Source organism: Dipodomys merriami, unplaced genomic scaffold (genome assembly GCF_024711535.1).
Source record: "Dipodomys merriami isolate MVZ:Mamm:240054 unplaced genomic scaffold, mDipMer1.0.p SCAF_15, whole genome shotgun sequence".
Lineage (NCBI taxonomy): Eukaryota > Metazoa > Chordata > Mammalia > Rodentia > Heteromyidae > Dipodomys > Dipodomys merriami.
In genome coordinates, this window is record NW_027202826.1 from 9052023 (window position 1) to 9075340 (window position 23318).

The 23318-nt window shown below is 36.4% G+C and overlaps 1 protein-coding gene across 5 annotated transcripts in view; it reads right to left on the minus strand.

Annotated features, from left to right (window-relative positions):
• Iqcm (IQ motif containing M) overlaps positions 1-23318 on the minus strand; it is a 273787-nt gene that overhangs the window by 129649 nt on the left and 120820 nt on the right. For all 5 annotated transcript variants that reach the window (XM_070022187.1, XM_070022183.1, XM_070022185.1 and 2 more), the window contains 2 exons: positions 16658-16748; positions 12280-12368 (listed from right to left, as the gene is read on the minus strand). In XM_070022187.1, the coding sequence (XP_069878288.1) occupies positions 12280-12368; positions 16658-16748 (180 nt within the window). The remainder of the gene's footprint in view (positions 1-12279; positions 12369-16657; positions 16749-23318) is intronic.

Below are 23318 nucleotides of genomic sequence, written 5' to 3' on the forward strand. Positions count from 1 at the left end.
TAATCTAATCTCCTAAAAAGAATAAAAAGTGTTATTTCCATCTGTCTTTGGTGATTGGCTTGTCAGAAGCCTCAAGTTCATTCATGTATCATTATCTTCACAAAAACTCATTAGAGCAATACATTTAACTGAAGAAAAAACATCAGTTACTGAACCAAAATGATAATTACAGCACAAGAATATGATCCCTGCTTATAATTGTATGTTCCTCCCAAATGTTTCGCTCTTTTTTCTTTTATTCTCATACTCATGACTAGAAGGGCACCAGCTTGCTGCCTTCATGGTGTAGACTGCACACACTCAATAGAGGGCTAACTGAACTATAGGTGTACTACTGCGATACATTTAATTTAAAAATTACGGCAGTACAAGGAAGCTGTCAAAATCCAAGACTATAAAGTTATAGCAAATATCACACATACATGAAACAAATGAGATTAGTGAAATGCACTAAAGCAAGAACTTTATTATGAACAACCTGTATAATTATTTGGATTAAACATTAGGTAATTTCCTGTCTTTAACCCCATTTTATTAGACAGGAAAGAAGTTGAAACATAAGAACTGACATTTGTTATAAATAAGAGTAGAAGGCTAAAGGCTGAATGCATGATGGGAGTTCTACATATTAATGCTTTAGATGTTATCTACTGAGCGCAGATAGCCATGTGGATCCTGTTTCCATTATTACTGATAACTGAACATTGACTGTACTAATAAAATACACCACAGATGCTCTGTCTTCTCCCTCCTACACACCAACAGATCCAATTCAACAAAATTTGGAGCTTTAGAAAAACAGAATATGAATTATTTTAGTAGGAATTTTAAGAATAATTGAGGATAAAATTAATTTTTCAATCTATCTTACTAGTCCTATTAACTACTATGTCTATATAAGAACATCTACTTCTTCTCTAGTCAATGCTCTATCTGCCTAGGATGCATCTCCACTTATGGGCTTCTCACATTGTCCTCCCTAACATACCTACTACCTGATAGTCACTTCCCCAAAGTACAGCCCACTTTCAAGGTCAAATTGTGGCACTATCATCGTGTTCTCTGTTTCATTAAAAAAAAAAAAAAAAACACATTGGAATTTGTACGATTGCATGGTTTCACATGATCACGCAAGCATGAATGGAAAAAGGAGGCAGAAAACTACCAGACTCCACCACTGAAACAGAACACTAACCATTGCCTTTTCCCACAAGTCCTGGCTCGTGTCTAAATTTATTTGTATGCTGATGGGCCTAGCTCAGTCTTTGGAAAGGTCAGTGTTTTTAAAGACTGAATAAAAAGGTATTTGATTAACCTTTTGCCTTCAAAATTCAGGTATCTTCACTTCCATTATAATAAAGAAAATTGGCATTGTCTGATTATTTTCTGTCGGGATCATCACACAGTTTGTATTATTCAGGCAATGGTGCCAATTAAATTTTGAGTCTGCATCCTGGAAAGTCAGAATCTCTTCCCAAATAGCTCAAAGGTACTTGCCTAATTAAAAGCTCACCTTCAAAATAAAAAATTCACCAAATAAACTGAAGCCTTACAAAATGTAAGTAGCCAAGTCGATTTTTCTGGAAGTAAACTCTTGTTCTTTTTAAAATCAGTCTTAAAATGTTGCAGGTAGGTACCTTTTCAAAATAACTGTTAAGGAAAATCAAAACTCCTGCAATTTTTGTATGAGATTCCATTTACTTTAGAATTTTACAACAGTATCACATTAATATCATCTTCAATAATTGGCAAAGTCCAGCATTTAATGTGTAAAATGGAGCACCACTATACTCGTTCTGAGAGGTGCACCCAGTGAAACTTAGTGTTTGACAATTTTATGTAACTATGTCATGCAGCAATATCTTCATCTATTCTCAAAATCATCATGAGAGGTCAAAGAGCTCAAAATGTACCCCTCCCCAGTTGATAAAATAAAACTGCTATTCTATCATCTCATACTCTTTCCCTTTATCTTGATCCAAAGGCAATTTAATGGAGCCAAAAATATATTAAAAGTTTTTAAACAACTAAGGATCCTGAATGTGCCCCTCAGAAAATACTTGTTCTCATTTTCATTGATGCCCAAGTGTGAACTCTGGTGAAACAAAACAGAAAAATAAGAAAGAATTATAACTGAAGGGAATAAGGCAACTTTAATGCTACTTAGCCATTTTACTTTTTTTTCCTCTGTATCTTTTTAATTCTAATGAAAATTGGTTTTAAAAGACTTGTGATAGTACAATCACACACAAATGCCTTATTTATTTTTAACTAGGCACTATTTCTGAAACATCGAGTATTGAAGCAAAATTATGAACACCACTTTTAAAAATCATCTGTCCTATGGATGAATTGTGGGAAAACACTTCTATTTCTACACTGTTAGCTGAAAATGATTAAGGGGCACTTAAGACTATGAACAACATAGTATTATGTGCATTTTCCCTTTTTCTGTAAGAGGAACTAAAAGGACTCATGTTTTAAACAACAAGAAAGAAGTCATGAGGAATTTATTTTTTGGTATGTGTCCCTAAACATCCTTCCCTACAAGAGAATTTAAGCCCAAATTAAAAAAAAAAAAAAAAAAAAAAAAAAAAAAAAAACAGAAAAAGAAAACTTCATTATATTGCAATTATTCTAATTTCTATGCTTTGACTAGAAGTCAGATAAGCTTAAAAATATTATATGACACCGTTATAATTTACAATGGTCATAAATTATTAATTCCAATTTTTAAAACTTGTGCCCAAGAAGCTACCTTGAATAAAAGAGGGATCATAAATCAGTTCAGGAAGTTTCCATTTTTTAGTGTGATTTAAGGAATATGATTTTGCTTTTACATAGTCTCAAAACTGGTTTAGTCACATCACAAAATTTAAATTAAACCAATAAAATAAATTAATGTAATGTTCTGTCTGGAGACAATGTTTAATCCTCTGTATGGATTCTGAAGAAGTATTCCAGAAAGTGAACAGAGAAAAAGATAAATCAGAAAATACCTGCACAGAAATTTGCATTGCACAACTGATGGCACCAATAATTAATATGAAATTTAATAAGTGGTATTTTGATGATGACCTGCTATGTCCCTAAAAACCTTTAAATCAACCACCTTAGTTCTTTTTTTCCTTTGGAGTAATACAATTATAGCATATTTCTCCAGCACAGTCCCACTTTCTTGTGTTTAAAGATTCATATGTATGAAATGCTTGAAAGAAACATCATTTGTACATCCAGTCTGTTTCCCAGCAGGCACAGCTTAGCACAAACCGATAAAAAAAAATGAGGGGTCATAAAATACAAAATTCATTTTCATACCCATTGGTGTGTAATTGAATGCATTCTTTGAATAGTGACTATAAATTAATTCCAAGTTAAAAGCAGTGAAATATTCTACCTCTTGCCAAGGAGTCAGGAATGACACAAAACATTTTTCCTCCTTCAGCAAAGAAGGGATAACAGTGATCTCAAAAGTTATTGCCTTCATCTATCTGAACTATAAGCTCACCTCACTGACTGTACAGGAAAATTTGGAGCTCCTTCAAAGCTCAGCCATCCAAAGACATCAGAGATTCACATTGGTTTAAAGTACATCTTAAAACACTAGAATATTGTTCCAGGATATTAAATTCAAAGAATGACTGACTTTTGTTTCCCTGTGAGTTAGGACACAATAGTGAAAAGTTCTGCTTCAAACACAGAGATTGATTCAAAAATTTTTGAAGACACCTATGTCTACCAGTCTATAACATTGGTATCACCCTTTAACATATGTATTAGAAAATGAAAACATATCAGGTATTTTTCTTTATAGGAATATTCAATGTGACAGAACTCACAAGTCTCAAAGTGACTCGTGTGCTAAGAAAAATATTAATATTCAAAAATGTATCAGTAGAAGCCTGGCTCTGGTGGCTCACACCTGTAATCCTAGCTATCAGAGGAGCAGAGATCTGTTCAAAGGCAGCTCAGACAGGAAAGTCTGTGAAACTCTTATCTCTCCAATAAACCACCAAAAAGCTGGAAGTAGAGTTGTGGCTCCAGTGGAAGACCAGCCTTGGGTAAAAAATATAACAGAGAAAACAGCATAAAACTCTATGTACACAGTTTTTACCAAGCCCTCGGGGACTTAGTTACAAAAACATGACATTAGAATCTTATTTCCCAAGCAAAACATTATCCCCCAAACGAATCACTTTCTTAACTCTTATAAGCACTTCTCTACTTTTCATACAACTTTCCTGTTATTAGCTGAACTTCAGAAGATCATGTAAGAGGTTACAACTGAACATGTCCATCCGAGTGTCAAGTGCTTCCCCTGTCCCATCTGTCCCCACCCCTCAGACTCATTTCATATTTCCATCTTTCCATATGTACATTGTGTTTTCTGTTCATCTGTCTTTTTAAAAAGAAATTTGCCAATGCTGTTGGGCTATAAAAAGTGAGTTTTACTTTTATGTTCGGAACTTGGGCTACCAAAATACTTTCATGTTTCCCCTTCATTGTTTGACTTTATCATTATAAAACAGATCTGTGTTTTTGCAAGTAGAGGTAGATTAGTCCCCTTTCTGCGATGCATGCTTCCCATAGGTGAAACACAAATTTCTTGAATGAAAATGGACGATGCCCACAACCCGGAAACACATGATCAAGGTAAACAAAGGCCTCCTGTTAGAACTTTGCTGGAGTAGCCTAAGAACTAAAGAGGAACCGTCCACAATGCCAGGCCTCAAGCAGAGCAGAGAATAGCTCTTGTGCCCAAACAGCCACATCTTGAGAAAGAAATCCACTTGGGAAGATGGAGCTCATATTGAACACCAGCAGACACACCTGGGTGACATTCTCACCAGGCTACAAGAAGCTGGGGAGGTTGAGCTTAATGAGGAGTCTCACAGCTTGCTCCTATGCCTCAGAACTTGACCTCCAGGTGAGGCAGAGGCAAGGAGAGCTACTCCACCACATGGCTGCTCCATGGTGCCTGAATCAAACAACTAGGAATAATCAAGGCTGAACGAACTCATGCACCTGCACAATCCTCCATTAGACTGTCAGGAACCTGGACACTATCCGGATACTCACCCACAAGCCTTCTGCAAACACTGGAACAAGAAGCAGTGATCACACTCAAAGACAGGCATAACGAAAAGTGAACTCATGTGCAAGGTTTATGAAATACTGAGCACAAAAAAATAGAGGGGAATGAACGAAATAGGAGAAATTTTGACCAACCATGTTGTCTAACAAGTTTTCTAAGGGAAAACACAACCATTATGAAAAGATGCAAAAATATTTATTGTGTGTATTATAACATATAAAATATATGTTATATACAAACCTATACAATATATAATTATAAAATCATATATATATGTCTTATACATAATAATATAGTATATAAATTATATAATATAACATGTTGATTATTATATATTATGTATATTATATGGTATATATGGCATATATTATACAAATATATATTTGTATATATAATATATTTGTATATCTAAGACATATTATAAAATGTATATTATACAAATACATATATATGTATTATATAAATTATAAGTTCTTCTATGTTATATATGCCTATATTGTCTTCCACCAGCATTTATATGTATACATACATATATACACATAATATATATAAATATATATATACATATAAATGCTGAAGGAAGACAAGGAAACATCAGAAAAAATAGACTGAGCCACAGTTCAAAAAGTAGAGGGGAAAAATCAGGAAGGGCCACTGAAATAGGCCGGATAGCTGTGGATAACACCAAGCACAAAGTTAAAGGAATTCTGAGAAAAATTTCAGACCCAATATACAGAAAAAAAGAATAGAACAGAACGTAAGAGACTTGGTGAAGAAAGACTCACTGAAATGGAAGGATGCTCGTCAATGGAAGCACACACCTTTCCTCAGAGGAAAAATCGTCACGGTATCTACCCACTAAAACATATCTCAGAAATATTACTAAAATTCTGACAGAACCTTTGAATAACCAGGAAAAGAGAACCATCTATACATACCAACCCATCAAAATAATTAACAACAACAACAATAATAATAATGATGATAAAGCAAAGCCCAAAGCATCTGTGCTGGATACTGATGGTTCAATCTATCATCATAGCTATTCTGAAGGCAGAGACTGGGCACCCTGGTCAGCTCAGGCAAAATTTCTCATCTCAACAGGAAAAGTTGGGTATCTGGTTGCATTACATCTACTGCAGGAAGCATAAATAGCAGGATCATAGTTCACGTTGACCCAGGTAATACACCTCCCTCCCCGTAAAAAAAAAAACCCACAAAATAACAATTTAAAAACTTCAAAAAATTCAAAGGAATGACTGGGGCTGGCAGAGTATTTGCCTTTCAGAAGCAAGGCACTGAGTTCAATTCCCAGTACCAAAACACCAGCATTCCAAATAATCCCTATCAATTTATAAGTGAGTGTAACAGTTGCAAGAGCTAATGATGTGGTGGGAAGGGCTTCTCTGAACGTGTGTGCATGAATTACTCCCAACTTTGGAAGACAGTTTGGCAATATTGAGAAGTTGAAGATAAATAAAACCCAGAATCACAAAAGAATCTAAGAATTACAAAAGAATCTAAAGAATCCTCTCCATATACCAGCCACAAGAGGGTCATCACTCCTAACTTTCCTAAAGTCCATCAGAGCAAACTAAAGACTACAACCATTTTCTTACAGACGTGAGAACCAAATAAGCCTGCAAGCAGGGTTGAGGAAAAGCACCGACAACTCATGGAATACATCTTAAATTGTGTTGAAGACAAAAATAGTTATTACCACTCAGGGTGATAAAAACTAGAAAGAAAACAGAGAAACTATTATCACAAAACTAAAGCCAGGTGCGAGGGGCTCATGTCTCTAATCCCAACTACTCAGGAAGCTGAGATGTGAGGATCCAAACCAGCCCAGGCAGGAAAACCTGTGAGACTTTTATCTCCAAAAACCTACACAGAAAAAGCCAGAGTGGAGCTATGGCTCAAGTGGTCCAATGCTAGCCTTGAGAAAATAATTCAGGGACAGCATCCAGGCCCTTGGTTCAATCGCCAGGACTACAACGACAATAACAAAAACTAAAGCCAGTGGTCTCTTGCACACTTCTGCATGTGTGTGTGTGTGTGTTGTGTGTGATGTGAGCATAGATCAAGGAAGAACACAACTCATCCTTCTATTCTTCCCTAAGGCATGGGTCAGGCTTGAGCAGGAGAGCTATAGTGATTTGGAGCAGTGATATTTAAGTTTTAAATTGGATATCAGAGTGATACTTATTTACCAAAACTGTTCATGTATTTAAATGTGGACCTGCACATTTAGAGGCTGTTTTATAAATTAAGTATTTATAATTAAGAGCATGGGCAATTAATTCCACAGCATGCTGAGCAATTGAACATAATTGTCCTTGGCTAGCGTCTTCATGCCAGGAGCTCCTCCTCCTCTCAGTCTAATATCTTTCCACTCCGTTGTAACTTAAAAAAAAAAAAGTACTATATTTGGTGGAGCAGTTTCTAGAAACTAATAAAGATGAATATAAATGGGGTAAATCACCCAATAGATGACTTATTTCAGACTGCAGAAAGAAAACGGAACAAAGGAAACCAAGAAGATGTACTATACTCACCCAGATCCTACACAGTAATGATGAAAGGCAGCTAATTTTTCTCCATTCCTAGGAACAACCTAGGTGGTTGAGAATAAGTACCCTGGCTTAGGGTTCTTATTCTAGGGCATGGTTTGTCATCTCATCCCTCTGGAATATTCCATTGCTTCCTTTTCCTATTAGCCTTCCTTGCCCAAATATTTGCTGTGCGTTTGCTCTACTCCAAGCATTGCAATAGGTTATATAAATACAGAAATGTGATTGTGGTCTTTGAAGCACAAAGTCCCAAGCTGACAGATCACTATGGAAACCATGAATGATCCATGTCTGTGAACACTTAAAGTGTGACCATGAAATACTGAGATGGGTAAGCTACACTACAACAAAGACTCAATAGGACAAAAAGGTTTAAAAAAATGCCATGCGTTATTTCAGATAGATGTTTCTATAATCTACCTCTAGACAACATTGATATTTATCAGCTATATATTGTCTCTCTTAAAGTTTCAGATTAGTCTCATAGAAATTAGCTAATCCCTGTTAACAAGGATTTCTTCTTCTTGACAAGCATACAGTACCTAAAGAGTGATCTCTGTTAAGACATATGTTACTATATGATGACAACTGTTTGTCTCGCATCTTACAAAGTCTCTTTTAGAGATGTGATGGGCATTATTAATATCATAGCACTTATCTCTCCCAGCCTGAAAGAAAGTTGATTGAGCCCATTAAAAATATTTTTCATATTTTCCTAAAGATGAGGCAAGAAGCGCTTTCAGATAATAAAATTCTTACATTTTTATGAACTATCTATTAATGGGAACAGTAGAGAACCCTAGAGAACCCTACAAGAAAGGTATCTTTCCTATTAAATTTTCACCTACTGAAAAAGCAATACAAGCTAATTTATAACTGAGCATCAAAGCTAACACATCAATGTTGCCTAACATGCAATAATCATATTGGTAAAATCTGTAAGACTGAGTGAAAATGTAATTGTAAATAACATGCAAAGTAGTGAGGAACCATATTTAGACAGAGGGCATGGACCAAAAATGTCAAAATACATGCAAATTTATACTACCCTGTAGTTCTTAATATTATGTCTACCATCGAACGCACTATAGAAGCCTTTCCAACATTAAATCATTTTGTTTTGCTTTAAAATATTCTAATTTTATGATAATAAAGGACACAGTGCCATAAATGCATACTATGCACAGGCTTTCTTATGCTTCCTGACTTGAGCTTTCCTGGTAGCTCTATCGGGTTTTTTAAGTTATCTTTTACTATTTAACCCATAATTTTAGGTCTTCTGCATGTAGAAGCAAAATTCCACAGCTATTTTCTTTTCTAGTATTTTTTCATTCAAAATAAAAAATGGCATATTTGAGTTCTGATTACTTTCTTCACTAAACTAGAAACATTTGATGCTTGATATAATTTATTTTCACCCCAATTGTTTAAAAGCCATGGCATCTTTGTTCATCTAAGCCCTTCCCAAGTGTCAGATATTATTTCAAGTCTAAGTGATTTAATACTGAATGACTCAGTTAAAATGACCTGCCTTCACAGAGATTACATTATGGAAGGTCCGACCTATGAAAACCAGAAAAATGGAATCTGCACAAGGTCCTAATGTCTTAGGGCAGTTGGGCTTGGAGAAGTGGGTTCAGTTATAACAGGTGCTCAGGGATGACCTGGTTGATGAAGAGGGGTTTGGGCAAAGCCTGTGATGTTGGAGGTGTACTCTCTGTAACATTGTAGGTAAAGAACTTCGAGACAGAGCACACAGGCAGCGCACACAGCTCCTGAGCTGAATACAGCATGTATGAATTCACTCAGCAGGTGAAAATCTGGGTGAGCAGTTGAATGTAAGCTGAGGTCAAGGAGAATAAACAGACTAGTAAATAAATATAGTCATGGAACGGATAAAATGACCAAGGGAAAAAGTGTAGCCAATGGTTCCCACCTGTAATCATAGCTACTCAGGAGGCTGAGATTTGAGGATCATGGTTCAAAGCCAACCAGGGCAGGAAATTCCATGCTACTTTTTCCTCCAATGAACCAGAAAACTGGCTCAAAAAGCTCAAGGACAGTGCCCAGGCCCTGAGTTCAAGCCCTATAACAACAACAACAACAACAACAACAACAACAACAACAACAACAACAAAAGAGTTGTTCCAACTATCGAAGAATAATTCAGCAGAAAACAAACATCAAAGTCTTGATTAAATACTTTTTCTTATTTAATTAGAGATACAATTCCTTTTTTTTTTCTTTTTTCAGATTTTTTTGTATCAGTATTAGGGCTTAAACTCAGGGCCTTTCCATTTCACTTGGCTTTTTAGCTCAAGGTAAATTCTCTACCACCTGAGCCACAACTCCACTTCAACTTTTTGGTGGTTAATTGGACATGAGACTCTCACAAGCCTTTTATGCTCTGGCTGGCTTCAAACCATGATCCTCAGATCTCAGCCTCCTGAATAGCTAGGATTATAGGCATGAACCACCAGCACCCAGCACAATGCCTTTTAAAGGCAAAAGGAAAAGCAAACCAATAGCCTTTAGAAATGATGGATTTTTGCAATTGTTTACACTTCCAGGATATTCCACCTTACCTGCTGACTCCCAATGAATACTATGAATAGTAAGAGACCAGTAATATAGTATAAAAACTGATCAACAATTTGGTTTTAAAGAATGTAGACAGCACAATACTTTACTTAGATTGATGACACCCTCTCTCTTCTGTCTAGATATAACCAATATTTTTTAAACCTAAAAAAAGTAGTATTTTTTCTTTCCCAATTTTTTTGCTTGTGTCAGTTATAGAGGTTTAGTTATGTGGAGAGAGACATACAAATGTGCTCTAAAGAATGCTCCAATTGTTAAGCTTCTTTTAATTTGCATCCATCCATTCATTTAGTACTAATTCATCCTAAACACTGTGATGCAGAGTTTCCTCCATTTTATGAAGCTGTGATTCCATAACTATAAATAAATATTCCAGACCTTTACTTTTTGCATGAGTAGAACCATTAGCAAATCTTAAAATCTGTCACACAAGTGCAAGCAATTCTGGGCCTTCCACTAAATTTCATAAGAATATGAGATTGGAGCTGGGATTCTCTCAAAACCACTTTTAGAAAGGTTTTCTATCGTTTATTAGCACTAATAAAACAATCAACCTCCTGTATATGTAAGATTTTAAAATAATTTCAGCATTTAAACTAAAGCCATGACTCCTTCAATGAGCACAGGATTCTTCTGCAAGAAGACAGGCATGATTTATCTGACACGGAGATTATTCAGAGATGGACATTTTCATCGACCTTGATGTGATTTCTCAATGTACTCTAAATACTGCACAGAATTAATAGAACTTTAGCTTATGGTAGTTAAGTACTCTAGGCCTCAACCTTCAAGCTTATTATCGACTTCAAGATTTCAAGATCCTTATCTGTTATAACTGTTCACATTCTTCACTCCCTACATCCTATGTGAATATGTACCATCGTTTACTTTCACCTTGAGTCTAGCTATTCAGTTTAATTGATACCCACCATTATTCCTTAACTCCAGGGCCTCAGACTGTGTGGCCAAAACCTTAAAATAACCTTAGCTATAGGTTAATTTAAAAACAAAAATTTTAAATAGACTTAAGGTATATCATCAAGATTCTGGGTTCTATTGTGAATAATTGTGAATTCTGGAGGGATTAATGAAAATGTGTCTCATAGAACTTAACTTGGGACCCATGAGCTTTTACTTGGTGCTTGAATTTCTTGTATGAATATCCAAACACATGGAAGATGGCAAAATTGACTGGAGCTAAAGAGCACTTCATACAATAGTGCCTTGAGAGCCTATAGGAGTTTATTCTGAAGACTTGAATTCATCTTTTCCCAAATCAATCCAAGTCCCACCCTACAGGATGCGTTTTCTCTTAATGACACCCTGAAGCTCAAGAACATGAGAACAAGTTTAAAAGGGACAAAAAAAACTGTGAAATGTTTCTTTGAATCAATAGGCCCCTGGGTCTTGAAATAATCTCCAACTTCCAGAGTTTTTCAGTCAGACTTAATGGATTTTAAAGAGTCATATATAATATTCTTCTGGAGAATTTTATGTACTTTTAAGAGAATAGTAATTACATGATAGGGAAGCCTTCCAAAGTGTGATAATTTCTTTTTTTAATTTCCTCTCACCTTCCACTAGTAGTTATTTCAAAAATGTCTTCATTTATTTATCTAGTTGCCTATCTATTTAGTTTGTACTGGTACTAAAGCCTGAACTCAAAGCCTGTGTGTTGTTCCTTAAGCTTTTTCCATTCAAGGCTGGTACTTTGAACCACAGCTCCACTTCTGGCTTTTTGCTGGTTAACTGGAGATAAGAGTCTCATGGACTTTCCTGCCTATACTGGTGGCTTGCATCTGAGATCCTCAGATCTCAGGCTTCTGGATTGCTAAGATTGTAGGTTTGAGCCACTAGTACCCAACTTCTGTTTCTCTTTTGACATAGTATTCAAAACAAGACATAAAAGAAATAAATGTTCGATTCTTGCTCTTTGATTTTGTGTTTTCAATGAACATAAAATCATCAAAAGTAATATTCTGCTACTAGGATTGACAAAATGAAACTTACCAGTTTCTCTCTGAGTTCCCTCGGTCGAGGTCACACGCTGTAAAAGCACACTAGGATAGGCAGCAATGGCATGTGAGGATCCCAATGCTCTGTTTCCAAAATAGAAAGTTCTATCATTGAGTGACTTCACAGTTCACATTTGTGATATGAACACTCCAAGACTAATGTTACACAATTAAATACTAGGCTCAGATACTCAATTCAACAGGACTATACCTGCTGTACCCTGAGGACGCTGAAGAATACATGTTTATCAACAAATTTTGCAAATTCTAAGCAAGAGTAACAAATAGAGACATCTGCTTTCTGAAGAACCTCCATTGAACATCAGGAAAATGCAGACGCATTAAATGTTGTTGTATTATTTGTTGCATTATTATTTTTTAAATAACGATGACTTCCTTAGTATAAAATCTTAGAATTGATATTCCTGGTTCAAATATCATAAGCTATAAAAGTTTTTAATTTGTAAGCCAATTGCTAACCATAAAACTAGGGTTTATGAGGGATCAGACTGCTTAGAGTTTTATATTTAGGATGAAGTCGGCACTCAATAGACAGGAAATGAATAACTTAGAAGGCCCATTCATTTCAGTTTCACTCATATGGCATACCCATAGATTTGGCCATATGACTGAAGTAGCCCTTAAACTATGTCAAGAGAAAATATGAAATATTTGAGAGTGTAGGCAATTTGGTAAAATTCTATTTAAAATTCTAGAATTTATTGATCTGCTACCAAAAATAGGCCAAAGAGACTCTGATCATCCATAGTTGCTTTTGCTTTGTATTATATAGTCCAGGATGAAGTATTATGCAATCATCAAATCAGAACAAATGGTAAATATGTGTGTGTGTATTTGTGCCAACCCTAGGGCTTGAATTTAGGGTCTGGGTGCTGTCCCTGAGCTTTTTTGCTCCAAGTTAGAACTCTATCACTTGAGCCACAGCTCTACTTCTGGCTTTTTAGGGATTAAAGAGTCTCAAGGTCTTTCATGCCCAGGCTGGCTTTAAGCTGTGATTCTCAGATCTCAGTCTCTTGATTAGTGAGAATTACAGGCATGAGCCACCAGTGCCTGGCCACAAATGGCATTTTTGTCAGTACTTCTGTATTCAATCTAATAGAATCTAATAGACCCATACAACCAATCAACTTAAGAAAAATAGTTAAAATCATTAAGAGCAGAGTTGTTTCAATACAACAGAGAGGGTGGCGGGCATAGTGGCACATACCTGTAATCCCAGCACTTGGGAGGTAGTCCCAAGGTAGTTTGGGTTACATAGAGAAACTATTGTCTCAAGATTTTTTTTAAAGATCATCAAAATCAGAAATGCCATTTACTTACTACCTTACAATTTGACCAGAATAACCTAAGCACACCTTACCATGTAAAACACAGGAAATCCTCACTGACCACAAAACTAGGCTTATTTGCCTGAGTTATAAAATCCACTTACAGAAATGCAGTGCAATCCTTTCAAACGCACCAGATAATATTGAGTGAAAAGTCGGCACTATTCAATTTTTATGGAAATATTAACATTTGCAATGCACATCTACATCTACCACTATGGTCCTTTAAAAAAGAAAGTTTTAATGAGTAATAATCTTTGAATTTTGAATACAAAGGTACATTTCCTAACCTTAAATGTGAAAAATGAAGACGTATTCTATTTTGTTTTCTCTCTGCAGATCAAAAGTAGAAAAAGGTGGAAAGGAAAAGCATGTGTTTAGAAGATTCTTTCCTATTTCTTCATACTCGGGTCTAGGAAATTTCTTTGGTTGAGCCATTATTTTCTTATAGTTGCCTGAAATTATTGGGTCACCTTAGCAATTTGTGTTTCCCAAGGTGTCGTTAGGAGGGCTTTAAGTAGATTACACATAAAACCTGCCTCACATCTGTCACAGGAATCTATGTGAATTGAGCAGAAACCTTTGCACAGTCTCACAAAGAACTGGGTAATTCAGGCTAATTAGTCCAGGAGCCTAATTGTCAACAATTCTCTACCTAATTTTCTAATTGATTCTGCTCTCCTTCTGTTGTTTTAATTCTCATTGCTAAGCTTTCCTATCTGCATCATGCAGAGAACGAGATTTCAATTTTTAAAAAAAAATTCAGTCTGATGATTTTTTTTTCTTTTTGTCTATTTAAGCCCAGGTTTTCAAAGAATCTGAGTCACCATGTCCCAGAACACGCATTTCTGTATTTATGTCTCTTTCAGCATTCCCATCTCACCCCTAACATTAATGAAATGGAGCTAACTGCTAAGGTAGGAAACAAGTTACCACCATGAACTAGCTATAAATAAAGACAAGGCAGCTCAGTTGGGTTGAAGTTCAGGCTTTATGTGCCCCGGGCTGTCACTGAAGTACCTGTACTTGTTCTTAATTTCAAAGGGTGTTGATCTTCCTCATTAAGCAGGACATGTTTTCATTAAAAATGGGAACTTGGGGGTATTAAGAGACCTTGCTCTTCCACCAGCTGCTGGAGAAAACATTCTCTTGAGAAAGACATTATACTGAAAGATATTATACCCAATCAGATTTTTTACTAATGAGTCTTCTACTTACCCCTAAATCATTATTATTGTTTCTCAGATGATAGGTCTCATCTAAATATATTGAAATGATTTTCAAAGGAGCGCAAGTTAACTTCTCTAGTTATTAAAGGCTGACTTGAAATGCTAAACTATTTGGGTAAATCTGTTCATTAGTGGTACTCTGTTAGATGAACCTGGACCTTGAGAGTTAAATTGGGTAAAGACAGAAAGGAAAAGGTCCAAGAACTTTAATTGCCAATACAATAATTTCTTCTCCTTGGTAATTTGTATCTTTCCTTCATCACAGATAAAACAAAATCGCTGGCACTGAAACCACGCCTTTTCCATTCCTTCCAAATTTGGGTATCATACTACATAAGCCAAGCAAATGATTCCTGATCTAAGACATAGGATATTCTTGATAGCCAAGACTATGCTTTCTCCGATGTCTATTATATGCAGGATGTGCCAGTTACCCCCTATTTCTGATAATGTCATATTGATGAATTAATGTCAAACAAGCCGAGGGAGAAGCAGAACAAAAAAACTAGACCGATAGGAAGAGGCAGTGGAGGGGCAGAGACCATCACCCCTTTTCCTCCTGGAAAACAGAGATAGCGGCCCTGGCAGAGAGCAACACCCTGACAGCCCTCGAACAAACATGCACAGAGGACGGCTGCCCTTTCCTCAGGGATTAAGCTGGATAGTGATCCATCCAGATGTGAGAACATCCGAGACTGGCCTTAAAGGGATACCAAAGGCTGACCCCCACGTGCTGCAAGGAGCTACTGATTTCCAGGTTCCCTTCTTGCTCTCTTGTCTTGAAACATCTCCTCTTCCTTTTCTCCCGCTTTACCCAGGAAACAGGTGGGCAGAACCTCCTATGGCACCAGTGGCCCTTCCCATTGGAAGTCTTAGTTGGGGGTTGTACCAACCCACAAGTAGCCAAGAGGCCATCCACCCCTTTCCTGATGCCTTTCTCTTACTTTCTAGTAAGGTTGCCTCTGCCTCACTTTTCCTGCTTCATCATTCCTTATTAAATGAGGAAACAAAAGGATCCAAGACCCCTAGACAGTAGCCAAGCTGTTAGAATGCATTTTAGCAAGACAGTGTTGATAGGCCACATGTTTCTGAAAAAAAAAATTAACTGAAGAGGTGTGCAGAGGTTTTGTCTGTGGTCTTAGGGCCAACAATTGTGTTTCAAAGGTCCATTGAGAGCAGTAATATAATCATGCAGAATAATTTCAGGAAAGTAACTGACCTATCTCCAGCTACTTTTGGAAAGAAGCAATGCTCAAAATTCCTGCATTCCAACTATGTTCTGTGCAAGCAGCTTTCACCTTCTGTTAGGAAAAGACTAACCTTTCATTATTAGATTTTTTAAAAGAAAATTACAACTCACTCTGCTCTATAATTGCTACAGCAGAGTTATTAAAATTCCAAACTTATGTAATATTATCATAAAATATGGCATTTTTTTCTCAAGAAAGACACAAATTGGATTTGAGCTTATGCACTGTAAAACCCAGATGGTTTGCTAAACTACTCAGACATCCTCCAGTTCAAAAGTTAATTGAACTGAAAACTAAAATTTTTTGATAATTGATATGCTTTGAGGGACTTGGGCAGAATGATAAATTAGTCTCAAGCAGGAGGCGTTAAAAAGAAACCATGGCAATTGGTCAGTGAATATTGGCAAAAAAGGATAGGTAGGCAGGTAGGTAGGTAGGTAGGTGGTTAGGTAGGTAGGTGGGTATGTGGGTAGGTGGCTAGGTAGATTGGTAGATAGTTAGATACATAGATGCATAGATAGTATGACAGGTAAATGAAACATTACCTGGGCTTCCCAGGGTAAAGTTGTTTTTCTTTCTCCATTTTTTTACTCACAGGTATAATATCAGTTATTATTTTACTCAGTTTAACTTGTTCTAGAATACAAAATAAAAGTTTCAATTGTACATTACTATTAGTTTTCAAGTTCTAAATGTGTTTTTCAAATTAAAACAGAAATCACAGACTTTTTAGAGTTACGATCTTCAAAAAAAATTACTGTCACAAAGATATTCAAGAAACACACTTGAGTGGATTTTTTTCAGCCATGCTACTCAGAAGTTTTGGAATTTCTAGAATTTAAGACTGAAAAAGCATAGTGTAAATGAACCATATATATCAAAGGAGCTCTCCCAGAAAAATGCCTACACCAGCATAGCATACACCAATACAAATGGCCTCATTCATAAGTATTAGCATTCTTATCTTATCATGATAAAGCTTAGCTCATAAAAGAGAGCCTCCTATTTTCAAATAATTCTTTTTAATAAGTTTTTATTGTGAGAATACTGTACAGAGGAGGGGTTACAGTTACATGAGCAAGGTAATGAGTGCATTTCTTATCAAGCATTGTTGTCTCCTCTTTAATCATTAATGTAAATAGGAAGGAACATGGAGTGTTCAAAAAAATCTGGTTCTTAGCATCTAAAGAGAAGTTTATATAAGCTTTTTTTAAAAATGTGCATTGCTAGGGATTGAACTCTGGGCCTTTCTTATGCTAAGTAAGCACTCTACCCTACATACATATATTATCACCCCTCATAAACATTTTTGAAAATCTCCTCGCATTTCCTATTTCTTACAGATAATAGACTACTCAGTAGTCTAGAACCTTATAACAAATACACCATGTTGGGATAGCTGTGTATCTTCTAACTTATAACTTGGAGGAATGCAAAGATAGATATGGGAGGACTTTTGCTTCTGAAAAACTTACAAACTACTTGGGGTCCCAAGCAAAAAAAGCACATTCTTCTAAATTATAAGATGTAAATTCATTTTAAATTTATAATAAATAGGATAAAATTTTGAGAGGAATGGAAAAACCAAGCATTAATGTTTATTGACTGCATTATTAGAGATTTACCAGTTAGCACTCTCTCTGAATCATCTCATGGGAACCTCAACACAGTGATTGTTTGTTTGTTTGCAAAGTTATGTGTTCACAATGAGGAGAGGCAGCTTGATGGAGACCTTTGGAGATGCAAAGCCAGAACTTATCCCATGCAAGCACTTCATCACAAAAGAGGATAATTTCTCCTCACTTACTTCAGAGTATGATCCTAAAGTTTACACTTTCATAAATAGACACATGGGGTAGGCTGAGGACTAGTATTAATATGTTGAAGTAGAATTCCAGAGACAATATTTTAAGTTTGTCTTCAGATAGACTATTATTTATCATATGCTAACTGTGCTAATTGCTCCATATGAACTGTCATATTTTACCCTCCTACCCACCTCACAAATTAAGAACTGGTATTACTTCTGAAGTAGAGCAGCAGTGGTGAGTTTTCCAAGGATATATAACCAGTAGCAGGTAGAGGAACAGACACAGATAGGCAGTCTCAATCACAGAACCTGCACCCTAAGCCGCAGTGATACTCACCATGCATGTTTGTTTGTTTATGACATATCTGCTTAGTGAATATTGTTATGCTAACCCTTTGGGCAGTACAGGGTTTCAACTCAGGGCCTTGTACTCCCTGGGCAGGTACTCTACCCTTGAGCCACCACCACCACCCCCAGGCCTTACTCTAACTCTTGACAGATGTCATAAAGAGGCACTTCCGCTCTCAGTGCACAGCACAACTAACAGTGAAATCCACTGTAGCAAAGTGAAGGAGAACAAGAGGAGAAGGCCATGAAAAGTGCAATCGGTTTTCCATTGATGCTGAAAGAAGTGAGGCTGCGATAAAAGGCATGATTGAAGCAGACAAAACCCTCAGGATCCGCTAGGATGTTTCTATTCTCTCGTTTTCGAGATGGTGTGGAGATGGTTGGGAAGAAAGCAATGCAGATCTGGAGAGCGGAGTCACAGGAAACGGGAGGCAGGAGGCAGATTCACTGCTTATCCCCGTAGGATATGGTGAGGGTCACAAGTGGAGGCAATATTTAAGGATTATATCTTCTCAGAAAAAAAAAAGTATTACGAAAAGACATTTTCATCTCAGAATGATGATAACTATACTTATATGTATTGGTGTATTTGCAAATGCACATGGGGAAAATATGGAAGAATGCATACTCTGACACAGATGCTTAGAATCCAACAAATTACCCATGCATTCCCAGACCTCCTTACAAGCAGTTGAAGACACATGCGATATTAGATTCTGGCCAGTCAGGCCTAAGTAGGGATATGATAGGCCGGGCCTTACATTGCACCCACCCACTCCTTCCCTGCTACCACCTCCTGGGAGCCCTGAACCATGCCAGCCAGCAGAGGTAGAGGTGAGACTGTCACACTGTCAGATGGTAGCAGAAAGGGCAGAAAGAAATCTTTATTCAATGTGAAGCAAGCCATTGAGAATCTGGTGTTTATTGTCCACAGATCGAACCATACTGTCTAATATCTAACTTCACACTAAAAATATTCAACTGTCCCTATCTCTGGAGAGAAGAAGGTTAAAGTTATTAATTGTGTATATGTCTGCATTTCTTAAAGATGTATAATGAGCAGTCCTATGATAATTAATAAAGCAAAAGGTATACTAGTTTTGGAAAAAATAACTGTTAAAAAAATTGGGGTATAATACATTTAAGTGCTAAACTGAAAGGCCTCTGCAGTACCATTTGACTAAATCATGTTAAGGCTGTATGCAAAATGCGAAAGAAAAGCAGTTCTTGCCCCTAAATAGCAGTGCCAAATTAAAGGAGAGGTCTCTATGAAGGCAATTAAGACATAAAAATCCCACACTGCTTCTAATTAACTCAGCCTTAAAACGAGAAACTAGATGCATCGTGTGACTCTTGAGTTCGCAACAGTTCCTTTCATGTAAAATCTAGTCTCCATGCCAATTTTACAAAATTGGGATTTTATCTCTGGAATGTGAATTTTAAAGCACTTCTGATTAGAATAATTACTACGAGAGAGATAGACAAAGGAGACTGGAAAAGAAAATGCAGGTGAATTGGGGAATACCCAAGGAACTGCCAAGCAAAGAATTCAAGTCCTAACAGCGTTTACCCCGCTCTCTCCTCAGAATCATTCCTTCACCTGAAAACCAATCACTCATTCAACCCTCTGCCTTTCTGACTTCTCACCCTCCTCCTTTGGGGTTCATGTGGCTTTGACCACCTGCAGCTGGTGTGCAGGCCCACAGCTCTTTCTTACACGCACATCCTAGCCTTCAATAGAGTGAGCTGGTCCAAAATAGGCATATTTATTCCCTAAATATGCCTAGATCACACATCTATGCATCTTACACCATTCACGAGCTCAATTTAATAACTATCCCTGTCTCAATCAACAGGACCCCTCTCACCATTAATACCACCACTTTCCATCCCTAAGCCTGAAATCCACACTCGCTCCCAATGCCCTCTAATAATTCAACGTCACATCCATTCTTCTCATTTATTATGCCTACACAGATCTTTATCATCTCTCATCTGGAACATTAACAGTTTTTTTCAACCAGATTTATTCTGTGGCCATAACAGTATTATCTCTCTAGCCTTCATGCTTGAAATAGATAATATTTTATTTCCAAACCATGGAATTTTCAATCATCACTGTTGTGTTATTCCTAACTAGAGAGCAAGTTTTGTATAATTCCAACTCCCTGAAGTGTTTGCCATATAGACCAGTATATTCCCACAATATTCCACATTAGCCTTAAAATAACACAGAACCTCTACTTATCAGGAGAATTTTTCTCTTCCATAGTTGCCTGGGAAAGGAATCTCACTGATTTGTTTGTTCAATCAAATACTTTATACTCCCACTGATTCATTTTTTTTGGAGAACCATGTGAAAGTAAGTAAATGTAATATTATCTGTATAACTTGTTACATAATTATCCTCAAAATATCCTTTAAGATGTTTCTTTTTACTTAATCTACAACCTAGATAAAAGATTATATATATAAACATAGAAACATACATTTATGTTTATATAAACATATATTTATGTATATAAGCATATATAAATGTGTTTATATAGTTTATATATACATGTTTATATAGTATATATATACATATATACTGATATATATGGTACCAAGAGGTACCCAAGAGCTATAACTACTATGTGCTTAATATGGCTACTCTAGATGAAGATGAGTAGTCAATGTAAAATACAGCCAAGTTTCTAAGATTTTATTATAGAGATAAGCTATATAATTAATAATTTTATGTTAGTTATATGTTTAAATATTTTGATATTAGATTAAATAAAATGCATCACTGAAATTTATTTCACTTATTTTTTCTCTATGAATTTTAAATATGGCTGCCAGAGCTTTCATATTTCTGCTGTTACTATAACTATAACTATAACTATATATATATATATATATATATATATATATATATATATATAGTTTGTATCTACTTCCTGTAAGTAGTTGAGGGCATTTTCAATTCATGATAATTTCTCACTTGAGGGATTTTTTTCAGATATCAGTAACATGAATTGTGACTCGGTCAGTCCCTGGTGTCCTTGCCAGTGGCCAGCAATTACAATAGAAAATGTTTACTCTCTCCTCTGTTAGCAAAGACTGAGCTCTTAGCCAGGCACCAGTGACTCATGCCTGTAAGCCTATCTACTCAGGAGGCTGAGGTCTAAGGATCACTCGATAAAGCCAGCCCATGCAGGAAAGTCCATGAGACACTTATTTCCAATTAACCAACAAAAAAGACAGAAGTAGAGCTGTGGCTCTACTGTGGTAAAACACTGGCCTTGAGCTCAGGCACCAGTAGCCAGGCCCTGAGTTCAAGCCCCGGACTGTCACAAAAAAAAAATACAGATCTTAAAAATTTGGGGCATAGTTCAGATCTTAAAAATTTGCCTGACTAGCCAAGTACAAGGCACTAACAGTAAAACACATACACATATATGTGAAGAAGATTGGGCCTGTGGGATACTGGAAACCGATTTTTCTAAAATTTAGAGTTTAATTTAGAAACTGAACTGTGCTCTCCATCACAGGTGTATATTGGTAAAGACTGACCAGGAACTTTCTGGAAACATCAGAGAGAGGATTGTCTTCTGGCTGTCTTATAAGAACAAATCTTCTCTACATAAATACTTAACCACACTATAAAAGTTCTTCATATCACTTAACTCCTGCTCGTCTACATTCAAAAAAGAAGATGAGATTTTTGTATACAGAGTGATTATAATATGGGTTTTTTCCCCTTTCTCTCTTTGTAAGACCCACTATTTAAATTGCATTCCATTTCATATAAGGGATGATGATAATAAAATTGTAACTTAAAATGTTGGAAATTTTAGACAGATTCATTAGTCAAGAATGACAGATTGCGATTTCCTGACATTTCACATTCTCGTGTGTGGGCTGAATGGATGTCACATGGTTTGCTACTGTTAGAACTTCCCGCACACGTGTGTCTTACTCAATACCAAGTCCTGGCTGGGCTGTGGACTCCTGAGTGGATTATTCAGGACAAGGTCTAACATTCTATACAACCCCAATTCACTCAACATATATTTTCTGAATGCCTGCAACATGACAGATAGTCTTAAAGACACTACGACAGCAAAAAAAACTAACCTGGGGTTTATAAAGCAATGTTCTGGGGAATGAAATTAACTCCAAATACTTGAGTAACTCCAAAGGTACTCTGGAATTCATACCTTTGGAATATATTCATAAATTTATTACTATTTATGAATACTCATGAGTACTTATTTATGATAATACTATTCATATTCACATTTAAATTATGAATATTATTCATAAATAATATTCTATTATTACGTGAATTCCAGATACAGACTGTTTTGTAACTGGGGTACCAGTTATCCCCTTTGGAGGTGGCAAAATCTTTACTAAGTCCAGATCATAGTCAGGCTTAATGAGATGGCTGGGATGCAATGTGTGTCCACTGTCTTCCCAGGCCTCCCTCCTCAACAGCCTCCAAGCTGTAAGAAGTGAAGTATGACTGCTCCAAATTGCGGCTTTGCTGAGGCTTGCTGGAGAACCCTTGATGAGACCCCCATTTGCTGTGGTAAATAAAATTAAAATAGATGTCAGGAGGTGATTCTCTGCATTTGCACCTAGAGAACGGCAGCCTCTAGAATAAAAGATGCTTGAATGAGGGTTAGGGGTATAGCTCAGTGGTACTGTTTGCCTGCTATGTAAAAGGCCCTGGGTACAAATCCCTAGTACAACACCCCCCCCCAAGTTACAATAATAAACGAGTTATGAGAGTCAAAGACAGATACCTCAAGAGAGAATTAGAAGAACCTTCCAAGGCCATGATTTACCTTTCAAATAACGAAAGTATGGTAGTTCAAGCCTGTTATCCCACACACGATCCTTTTACTGAGGGGGAGAAATAATCTAGATTTCCATACTAGCTTAGCTACTTGAGACTGTGTGTCTCCAAAAACAAAAAACAAACAAACAAACAAGTAAAAGACTTCGGTGCCTTTAAGCCTCAACTTCACCTCCTCTCTCCAGACAGGCTTTAGTTA